An 11610-nucleotide genomic window follows, 5' to 3' on the forward strand; every position below is an offset into this window, starting at 1 on the left:
GTTTGCTTGAGTTCATCTATCAAAGGTGATAGGCCCAGTCTTATAAATTTCACTCAGTAGATTTGAAAAACGATTGCGTTAAACCAAATTTGTCTAAGAACGTCTAAGAAAGACAGTATACTCAGGTTCCTTTGTTTCTTACTAAAATTAGCTTGAAAACACAAGAGCAGCTGGTTTAACTGAACTGCCTCAAAGTAACACTTGTAGCTCAAGTACCTTGCATGTAAACCAAGACTAACACAGAGGTAACACTCTTTGCAATACATTGCACTAATTTCACTAAAATGTTCATTAGGGTGATATATTTGCTTAGCCTACATACCTTTGAAAATCTCAGCTGAAATAGCCATTCTGTTTCTGGACAGTGTGGTGCACATTCAGGCTTTTACAGCCAAGAAATGTGACAGAAAGTGGGTGCTGTTAAACATCATAGCTTTTACTGTTTGCCTAAAACTGATGGCTACATAACACCACTAGTTCGCAGTGGTACCTGGTGACCCCTAGGAAGGTCAAAAGTTTCTCCCCTGTTTCTTTTACTGTTAGTTTTCTTGCCTTGTAAGTGTATTTTTCTGAGGGATGGTGATGTGGTGAACAGATCATTTTTAAATACCTGTTAATACTCAGAAGTTCAGACATCAGACTATCTGCTTGTAACAGTTCCCTTTTTATGCATTGAAGTCAGAATTGGCTGATCAAAGCAAAGTGACACCTCAAGCTGGTTTAGGATGCCAATGGGACCTTTCATTAAATGTCATAATGCTAGACTGTCATCCTCTGGTTCACATACAGTACTGTGTCACCTATGTTGTGAGTTAAAGTCCTGAAGGTTTTCAACCACTGCTTTTGGTTTAAAGAGATAGACTTGAGCCAAAGACCTGGATCTGGAAATTCATAATATTTAACAGAGTTCTGACACAAATGCTAAAGGCATGAACATTTTTTCTTCTTTTGTGAAAATTAAGTAACTTTAGATGTGACACAAGAGGTATTGAAAATATACATGTATGGATTCTTTGAAATGACAGTATTTACTTAGTCTTGTTGTTGCAAAGGTTGTGCATTGAACAGCATAAAAAACAAAATAGAGCAGTGACTACTTCTTTAACAATGTTATCTGCACATTTCTCATTGGCCATGTAAGCAAGCAGTTGCCTACATCTCATCCCAACACCCTAAATCTCTCAGTTTCAACCACATGCCTTTTTTTAAATTCTAAAAATAAAACCTTATACTTGCACCACAAAGCTGTAATTACCTCCAGCTAAAGTTGGAGTGGGCCAGAGGCAAGGAAAAGCATTACTTCTTTACAAAGTTAGGATTCAATACCTAGATTATTCAACATCTAGTTCACTATTAACACATCAGGGCTAGAAACACGAACTGTTGTATGATTTGGATTCTCAGATTTCCAGTGGTAGGCAATATACTTGTTCCTGCTCTGGAATGCCCCAAAATATCAGAATGTACTATTGTGACATTTTGTTACATAGAGAACAGATATTTTCAGTATCTATTCTGTGTGCATTAAAGGCACAGTAGTTATCATTCTGCTTGCCTTCAGCGATTTGTGTAGTTGAATTTTTAGTACTAAAAAATACAGCCTTCCAGTCACGACACAGAGGCAATTAAAAAAACTATAATCTGTAGTTTTCAAGCTCTGTCTGGCATACTTCATAGAGTAATAATGTATGATGATTTTCATTCTCTTACAAGCCAAAGTCATTAGCTGAACAGCTTATTCTGGGCTCCCTGTTAGAGGAATATAGCCACCCCAGACACACTGATAACATCTTTAACCTACAACTGCAAGGTACCTTCTTTCTGTCTCTTTATATGAATATTTTTATGTGTATGTATAGCATATATGTATTTTACTATTTGTATTTCTATTGTAGAATTAATAAAATGAAACCAGCCATCATAAGAAATTTATTCTGAGATTTTATAACAAATCTTTTAAAAAACATGCTGAACTGCTTTCCTCTTTTAATTTCAGTGGTTTGTTGTAACATATGTTCTTATGCAACTAACTAGTAGCCCTGATTTTAGCATACACTGACACAAATGATAGCTGATAAGGAAATGATAGGCTTAAGCTGTTCAGGGACTTGCAATAACTTGTTATCATAGGGCCAGCTGCCATATCAGTTTTATTAACCCACTAAATCACTCCTAATAAGTAAGATAATAGTTTTCAGACATGATGGATAAAAGCTAAGATTCATCATCGATCAAAGTCTACAAAGAAATTAAATTGTAACTGGAGCTCAAACAGTCCTCTGTGCGTATGGACTAAGCAGTATGTACATTTTCCCGAATAGCTGCTCCAGGCAATTCATGTACCGTGAAGGTTATAACTGACTTCTAGCAGTGACCACAGCCTGTTCAACGTTACCTATACAAAAAGGCAGATTCGGAACGTCATGCACAGACAATTGTTGCTTATGAAATACTAATCTAAGACAGCAGCTTGCGGTATTTCTTGTGCTGGGTCTTCTTCCACTCAGCAGGAATATAGAAAACTGCCCTTACATTCACCAATCTGGAGCGATTAGCACTGGCATGAGAGAAGAATGATGAACTTCGTTTACAAAATTGCGTGCGGTGTTGTACCTTCTGGGCCAAATGTTTAAATGACCGTTTTAGTATTGACACTTTTGTACAAATGGGTTGTTGGAGGTAAACACAGAGAGAGAGACTCTGACTTGAAGTTCTAGGATTTATTAGAGTTATTTTTAAGTCCCTCCTTTGCCTGGAATTTGAGATGACAAATGCTGCTTGGAATCAGAAAAGGAACTAACATTTGTGTATCTCACACCTTAGAACAGCACCCATATCACACCTTGATGCAGGAGCTCTTTCTCAAATCCAATTCATGCTCATGAGAATGTCAGAAAGAGCTTGGCCTTGTTTTGGTGTAGGAGAAAAACAATTTCTGTCACCTTGAAGATGATGGAAAAGGGAACAGATTTTCTTTGCTTTGTTCTGTCCACAGCCAGGCTCTATCAATATGTTACAGCGTATGTATGCAGTGTCCACTAAGGCACTTTATTCCTGGGGAGTTAGATTTTTTTTTGCAATCTAAGAACAATGAACCCATTGGAGAGGAATTGTCTTTTTCCTTTCATGCTTTTGCACCATTTTGCTCAATAGAGCCCTGGACAATGATCACAGCTCCCAGGCAATACTGCCATATGAAACATCACTGTCAGGAACAGTCAGTACTATTACTGCTTCTACTAACATTATATTGAAATAATGACAGCAATAACAGAAATAAAACAATATCACGACACTACCATGATTAAAAAAATAGGATTTATTTGCTAGTAAGACGTGTCTCTTAGCAGTCGCAGTGACTCAGCTTTGTTTCACACAGAAACAGCTTACAACATTTAGAGTTCATGCTGACATAAAAGCAGAGGGTAACTAGTCATTTACTGAAACTGATGAACAGTCCCTTGATTGGCTTATTAATTTAATGGAAATACTTCTATAAATTATATTTCTGTGACTTAACTGCTACCTGGTGAAAGCAGAAACGAATTTGCTCCTCAGCAGTACTGTGGTTCTGTGGGGAATATGGTCCACCACATCAGAGAGAGAAAGATTATCAGAGATCATTATTTATACTGCCGCTTCTCTGTGACTACTTGCTGCTGTATTCAGTCTCTGAACTGGAGATATTGTCACTTGTGCCTTTTGTGAGGTCCTTTTTGGCACAGCAGGAACAATGTAAATGTATCTTAGTGGAAATGAGAATTGCAGAAAAAAAGTCTCTGAAAACTCTGATGAAAAAAAGTAAGGGGAAACAAATGCCAGATGTTCAAACAAAACCTGCTGATGCCTCATCCCTTTGAGGAAATTGTTCAAGAACAGTTAATCCATATGAAAATATGGCACATAGTACCACTAAGGTCAGTAAGGATACGGGATCTGCCGAAGAAATGTTGGGCATGAGGTGTTTCTGTGCTAACTAATACTGTTAAATGCCTTAGAGACAAGGGGAATACAGTGACAGGTGTCCCAACACAATTAATTTTATAGCTATATTCCCATGTCAAAAACTAGATTTGAAACATACTCCTTTACTTAATAGAGGTTGACTTACTGTGCTTTAAATTATGCGGGCACATGATACGTTTTGGAAGTTTGGATCCTGTTTATCAATTCATTAGATATGTCAGAACAAAAATATAATGAGCATCTGAGAGACTATTCCCCTTGTATTAGCTCATTCATTATAACTTGAAAGTGGCTCTCCAAACATGTTGTGTTATGAACCTGACGAGGACTTAATCATTGATGAATCAGTAGGTTGTCAAATATTCCTGCACAGATTGTGAATGCCAGATCTCCTAAAATCTTAAATACAACACCCGCAGCAAATGTCCATCTGCAGAGCTAAGTCTACATCAGCTTATGCCTGTAACCATAGCTGAACTTCACCACAGCAGACAATACATGAAATCCCTCTTTTCCCCTATAAATAACCTTTCTAACAGTAACTGTCATCAAACCCCCTCTATTCAGCATCTACAGGTCATCTACAAAAAGAGAAATTAACTTCAGTTCCAGTTTTCCACTATACAATGCAGATTGTGTACTCTCTCCTGAAAAAAATCAATGGATTACAAATTTGTAAGACTGTGACAGAAACTATGCAAAAACTATCCTCTGTTAAAAAGGAAAAAATATTCTATGCAGGATTTATTTCCTTTGTATTTTATTTTTATTAATGATTTTTTAAAACAAATATTTGAAATGTACTCAAGAAATAGAGTATCTTTGTAAAAATTTGGAATTTAAATTCTTCCCCATCTTCATTTATACTGCAACAAACCAAATTACATCTCCTAGTCATTCTTCAGCAAAACTAAGGTGGAATCAACTGGCAATTTCGTACATTTCTAAGGCAGGAAGAAAACCAATCATAATAACATGAAACAACTCCCCAAAATTACAAAAGCAAGCAATGCATCTTTCAGACATTCCTAGTATATTGCAAAGCACTTAGGAAAACCACAGTCTTGTAGGTTTTTTTCCTTTTCAGTCTCCTTTCGTTTTGAATTTTGCTCATAAACTACTGAAAGACAAGAGTACCTGTCTTTCAAGGCTAAGTCATTCAAAATAAAGACTTTTCCCAAACAAACAGAATGTTTAAGTTTCTTGTATTACTACCAGTATCCTGGTTTTCTATTGTATTCACTAATAAAATATTTCTTTGCTAATTTTCTAGGTTTTAGTTCTGTTTCGGTATTCCAGCAACTCGTTGTGCTTTCATCTATAAGTTAAGGACAGTTTCATGAATCTTATTCAGTAAGTACATAAACGCATTTGTAACTTCAAGCAGGAGAAAAATCCTAGGGCTCCTCACACATAAGGCATCCATCTCCTAAAATATAGGCATTAATAATAAAAGTTTAATTTCTGTGTATACACAGAAAGCTGGACACATATCTACCCTAATTTGCCCCTCATAACGAAATCTTATTTTGAGGAAAACCTATTTTGAAATTAATAGAAATATACAGATAAGGATCTGGTCTAAATTTGATTTGGGATTGAAAACCATTAAGTTTTTGGAAACTCACTTCAAAAGAACAAATTTGTTTGGCTAGTCCTATTTTATGTTGAAAGGTATGGGCATACTATTTAGGTTTAAATATTTTTTTAAACTGGATATTGATAAACTGACATAACACATTAAAGCACAACACTCAGAAAAGCTCCAAGCCAGTCTTGGTTTCAGGCAACAGAACTGTTGTATTTGTGACTCCCCTAGCCGGGACAGAAATTTCCTAGAATTACCTGACTCATAGCTTGACGCTAGCAATACCCTAGAGCATTATTTTGACTTTTCTACGTTCCTTACATCAACACACCACACAGTTTTTTCATTTCCTTAAGAAGTAGCATTCCCCTACTAAAAAACAAAATCATAGTGGGGACAGCTCAGCAGTCCTTCCTCGGCAGTCTTGATATCAGGACATAGGAGGGAGGGTGGATGTAAGGCAGTATTTTGTTACCACACTGTTCACAAACTTTTACACTAAGTTTATCATGGCCAAAAGCATAATGCCAGAACCAGAACTGACAAAAATTTCACCACAGGTGATACATCATTATCTGTGATCGATTCCTACAGCCTAATATTCCACAGATCAAATACACAAATTAATCGGATGCATTATTTATGAAATGACTGCACTATAGGTTGTGTACTTTCCAGAGGTTTTATAAATTACCCACAACAAAAAGCAGACATATACCTTCTTCTCAATTTAAGACAATGCTTTTTCCTAGCGTCGTTAAACTAATCCCTATGTTACGCAGAGAACACAGTGGAAGCTGTTTGGTTTGCAAAAGGCAAATAAAATCATAGTTAAATTGCACATTATTTATAGAAAGATTTGCAGCTGTAACAAAGATATATGTGTTATATAATGTTTTTTATATATAACATTTTGACGTAATTTGCCACAAATGCATGGATGTATAAATATAATGACAAGTTTTAGAAGCTCAATCAGTTTAATTTTAGAAATCATGCCTGCCGTAATGCTTTCAAACTCAAACTGTCTATCAGTTTCATCATGTACATGAACGCTATCGCTTGCAGCTTGTCATCTGAATAACCCCCGCTGCCAATCGGTGTGTAACACGGAGACGTGGAAATACATGTCATTCCTAGAATGTACTCTGTAAGTGAATACACAATTGTGCCTTACTTTGAGTGGCCCCGCGTTCCAAGCCGCCTTGTGGTAAGGAGTGGGAATTTCTGGCGAATGGTCTAAAGAGAAAATAGCTGTATTAATTTCTAACACTGGTATACTTTCTCAGCCATCTGTTCACAGAAAAATCGTAGCATAAATATATGGTCTAATGTAGTCCATGAATAAATATTTGTGACGCTTACATCACAACATAATCAACTAAGCACGTTTTACACTGCAGGGGTCCTTCCACCCTCATCCATCTTGCTGTGCATCTCCAGTCTTCCCACCCATAAACTCCTTCCCACTCTTCCCACCTGTTCCGTCTTCACTTCTATAATTTAAAATCGGGTTTCTTCACCAGGATCTTGTTTCATTCAGGTGCCTAAAGTACAACTGTATCTTTTGCTTCAGAAATCTAAACAGAATCAGGGAAAGATGTGCCCTCTAGCTATTCTGTTTTCAAAGTCAAACAACTAAAAATAAGTCTATTTTTCATTTGAAAAGTGTGATCTGAGGGTTAAAGCAAGCAAGTAATTGTCTCACAGATACTTCTGTGTCCTCCACTATCAAACTACTGGACAATTTTAAACTTATTTTTGTTCACTGGAACCCTACGAAAGTTTCTGTTAGCTCTATGCTACACAGGAAGAATTCATGTTATGTGATTTAATCCAAGTCAAGAAACACATTGTCACCGAACTCCTGAGATTGAGATGAGTGTCCTAAAAACATCCTACTTCTCCTGTAATGAACAATGCTTAAGGCAAAAGGTTTACTGAGGAAAAAAGTAATTCAGTAAGAGAGGTAAATCTAATAGATAGACCACTGTCAAAACAATGTTTAAATTGAAAGCTATTGTCTTCTTCATTTATACTGAAACTATCTAATGAAAATTAGACATATTTTTTCTCAGTATATCCAATTCAAGTTAAAAAAAGTAGTAAGTGAACGTTTTATGAACTGGATTTTAAATCCATTCTTATTATTTAATTAAATTAATGCATTTTGCTATGTATGAACAATGACTAGATCAGTACTGTTTATTAAAAAATGATCCCTGAAGCATTTTTGGTTTCCTGTTTCACTAACTTACTCAGGATTTAATCTGGAGAGTTCAAATCTCCCTTTCATTAAATGACTTCAGGATTAATTGAAGGGAAACATTGAAAAGAGGATGAATCAACAATTTTTCATTCAGGAGCTCTTTGTGTTATTAATTTTTATTTCCCAACTCGTATTTCTTCTTGTGTCACATCTCACTTTACACTGCCTTTAGTATAATTAAAAGTGTCTTCCATGTCAGATCTGGTTTTGTGGAAAGAACCCTATCGACGTCATCATGAAAAAGGAAAAAAAAAGCTCTCAGAGAGAATGCCTTTTTTTGTATGAAATAACAATAAATCAAAGGGAATTTCAGTTTCATTCTCCTAAAGCTGATGTCATGAAATCCCTTTATACGGAACGTTGTAGTTAGTCTGATTCCATGTACATTAGCAGTAGTAAACATGAATTTGAGAGGAATTTTGACAAACGTGTACTAAATTATGATTCTATCCAAGAATTAATCTAACAAATTATAAAGGCATTTACTCTTTACCTTCCCAAAAGTTGCAGCACAGGCAGGTTCCAGCTTCTCTTTCCTGCAGAAGTCTAAATAATGTGCATAAAGGATGCATCTTGGTAAACAAACTCCTTCACAGACAATGTAGTTTTCTTCCAGCCTATATAGAGAAAGAAACTGCCAGAGTAAGAAGCAACATGCCATGTCTCCTGATTTTATTTTCCTTCCTTCCTCCAGTACCTTTCTAGTACTGTCATCTTTTTTATTATTATTATTATTTTATTTTACTGAAGAATACCACAAGAGCACACAGATGAGTTTCTCCTGAACAAGACAGGCACTACAGACTGACTCCACACTTGGTGTTTAGGTTAGCTGCAGAATATGGAAAACCTGGGGCCAGGTCCCTTTTCTTAGTAAGTCTTTTTCAATGTCTGGACTTTTTTGCTTTATACAAATAATTGAATTACCATCACCTAAAAGCCAGCCTTGCTCTGAAAATAAGAGCACTAACTAGACTATGAAAGACTTGGGCTTAAGTTTGTCCTTTGAATAAAGCAAGGGTTTGAACTTGCATCTTCTGTCCCACTGTATCTTTAATACCTGGGCTAATGCCTCTTTTTGTCCTACTTCTGCTTTTTCATTTCCACACTGGACCGGAAACTGTTTCTTGACCAAACCATACTGAGAAGCAAAGAACTGGCTTTTTCTGAAGGCGGTGCTCTTTTATATAGCTTCCTAAACAGCTTACAGAATACAAGTGTCTAGTGATGGTCATTAAAATAAAATTTTAAAAACGGGAGTAAAAGAACAGTTGTTTCCACTTCAGCTGAACTCTTGGTAACAGCTGCGTATTTCACTGTTGTCCTGTTTCTTTTCTTTATCAGTTTACATTATTTGCTGCTCCTGGGATGATGTGCAATAAATTTATTTCTCAAATTACACTAATCTGTAAGAAAATATGGTGTAGTAAATATTGCATACTGAATAATTTCGCACTGACTCACCAGACTCAAACCCTTATAATTTACTCTCAGAAGTCAGATGTAAACTAGACTAAGAAACCAGGTAGTTTGGAGTACTCTGATTTTTCAGTTAGAAGGAAAAAAAAATCTAGATTTACAGTCTGCATTTGGTAACTAAGTTCGTATTTAATTCAACAGCACTCCTCCCTAATTACAAGTGTTGCTTTAATAGAAACATTTATCAATCAGTTAATGTCTGCAGAATTTGACCTCTTGGTTAATTTTTGCCCAGATAAAATGAAACAAAGTTAGGGCTTCTATGGATAGGAGACTATAATGTAACAAAATACATTATAAGACAGTGAAAATCTAACAGTCATAGCCTTAAAGGATAATTAAAACATCCATTCACAAATGTAATTCTTAAGTAATGTTTCATGTCTACATTTTTTCAGTACATTTCAATGATAGCTATGCACTGTGAGAATCGGACAGAGATTTCTGTTAACAGACAAACCTCTGCTAATTTAAAAAAAAAAAAAACACACAGAAGTTTGGGGGTGAATGTCCTCATTTGCAGACAAGGCTTTTCCGAAAAAAAAAAAAAAAGAAAAAAACCCCAAACAAACCCAAAAAAAACCCAAAAACCAATTAACCACCACCCCACAACAAATGACAACCGTTTCTCAAAGAGCTGCGAGATGCAACCCTCCTTGCCGGCTCCGCTTTTAAAGAAACGTCCCCCGGGGCCTGACGGAGCCACCGGCTCGGTCCTGCGGCCCGGGGAAGACGCGGGGTGTCCCCGCCGAGCCAGGCCCGCGACCCCGGGGCGGCTCCGGGCGCGGGGGCTCCGCCACCGCCGGCCCCGCAGGGCGGCCGCCCGCGGCGGGGGCGGGCAGCGGGGGCTCGCCGGTGCCGCCGCCGCCGCCGGAGCCCTACCATTGCAGGGTGAGCTGCGTCTGCTTCTTCTTGTCCTTCATGATCTGCGTGATGCTCTTCTTCGCAGACGGGCTCTGGTCCGCGGCTTTTAGCGCGCCGTCGCGAGTCTCTGCATCCTCTTCTCCCGAGGAGAGGGCTCCGCTGTCAAAACGCGTTTCTGAGCGCCGGCGAGGGGACAAGAAGAGAGACCCAGGGGCATCGTTACGGTCCGGCAGCGCGCCGCCTCCCCCCGACGCCGCTGCGGCCCCGCCGCTGCCTGAGGGGACGGGCCCTCCCGCCCCGCGGCCCGGCAGCCGCGCCCGCCCGCCCGCCTCACCCCGCGACCCCCGGGCCGGGCGCCTGCCGCGCCTCGCCTCGCCCCGACCGCGGGCCGGCAAGGGAACGCTGCCGGCCCTCCCACCGCTTACCTGACTTGATGCCGGCGGGCAGCGCCGGCTCCGGGAGCCCCCTCTCGGCGCTCGCCGCGGCGTACAGCCCCTCCTCGGCGTAGGGCAGCAAGCCTCGCCCCACCAGGTCGGCGTAGCAATCCTCCTGCGCGGCGGCGGCGGACACTGCCTGCGCGGCCGGGAGGTGCAGGAAGGCGTCCTCTTGCTCGGGTCCCTTCGCCATGCTCTTCACCGGCGCCTGCTCTGCCCGGCCGCGGGGCGGGCGGCGCCCATGGGCGTCGGGAGCGGACGGGACGGGGCGGACGCGGCGGTGGCGGCGGCCTTAGGGCGCGGGGAGCGCCGGCTGGGGCATGGGCAGCGCCGGCGGTTTGCGCGGGGCTCTGGCACCTCGGTGGGAGTCGGTCGGTGTCAGCCGAGCGCCGACGCCGGGAGCGTGAAGGGGAGGGGAGGCGACGCGGGGGCGGCGGCGGGGGACAGGTGTGCCCTACGGCGCCTGCCAGGGAGGCTGCATGGCTCCCGTGCGGGCAGGGGCGGCCGGGCCCACGGGCGCCACTCCCTCCCCACGGCAGCTCCCCCGCCTCGGGTGGGGTGCCGGAGGTCGCTGTCGGGCGGCAGCGGGGACGTCTCCCCGGCCCTGCCTCCCGCTTCCCCGCCCGCCGCGGTGCTCCGTCAGGATGTTCGCGCCCGGCCGGGAGGGGACGGGTCACGGCTGCAGGCCCGGGAGGTTCAGGGGAGTCGGCCCGGAGCGGATCTGCCGGGCACTTAATGATTAACTCCCGCCGGCGGTGGCTCTCGCCTGTGCGAGGGAGCAGCTCCCGCCCCGCCGCCGCGCAGGCAAGGGGGCGGCCGCGGGGGCTCCCCGCATCCCCCCGGGTGAGGGCGAGGGGTGGCCGACGGGCACTCTGCTCCTCGCAGCAGCCTCCTGACAGCCACAGGCCAAGAGAGGCAGCCGGCCGTGGCTGGCAGGCTGCGGGACCCTCCTGCGCCCTGCTGCTACTGTCAGTGTTTCGTTATTTCCTAGTGTAATTTTGTGGGTGTTG

General features: G+C 41.6%; 1 protein-coding gene across 1 annotated transcript in view; it reads right to left on the bottom strand.

Moving 5' to 3' along the window:
* RFX6 (regulatory factor X6) overlaps positions 1-10793 on the bottom strand; it is a 37529-nt gene extending 26736 nt beyond the window's left edge. Inside the window, exons 1-4 of the mRNA XM_086460452.1 lie at positions 10592-10793; positions 10185-10341; positions 8317-8440; positions 6732-6793 (exon numbers count right to left, since the gene is read on the bottom strand). Of these exons, the coding sequence (XP_086316578.1) occupies positions 6732-6793; positions 8317-8440; positions 10185-10341; positions 10592-10793 (545 nt within the window). The remainder of the gene's footprint in view (positions 1-6731; positions 6794-8316; positions 8441-10184; positions 10342-10591) is intronic.
* Positions 10794-11610: the final 817 nt, after the last annotated feature.

Source organism: Leptosomus discolor, chromosome 2 (assembly GCF_034619465.1).
Source record: "Leptosomus discolor isolate bLepDis1 chromosome 2, bLepDis1.hap2, whole genome shotgun sequence".
NCBI classification, from domain to species: domain Eukaryota; kingdom Metazoa; phylum Chordata; class Aves; order Leptosomiformes; family Leptosomidae; genus Leptosomus; species Leptosomus discolor.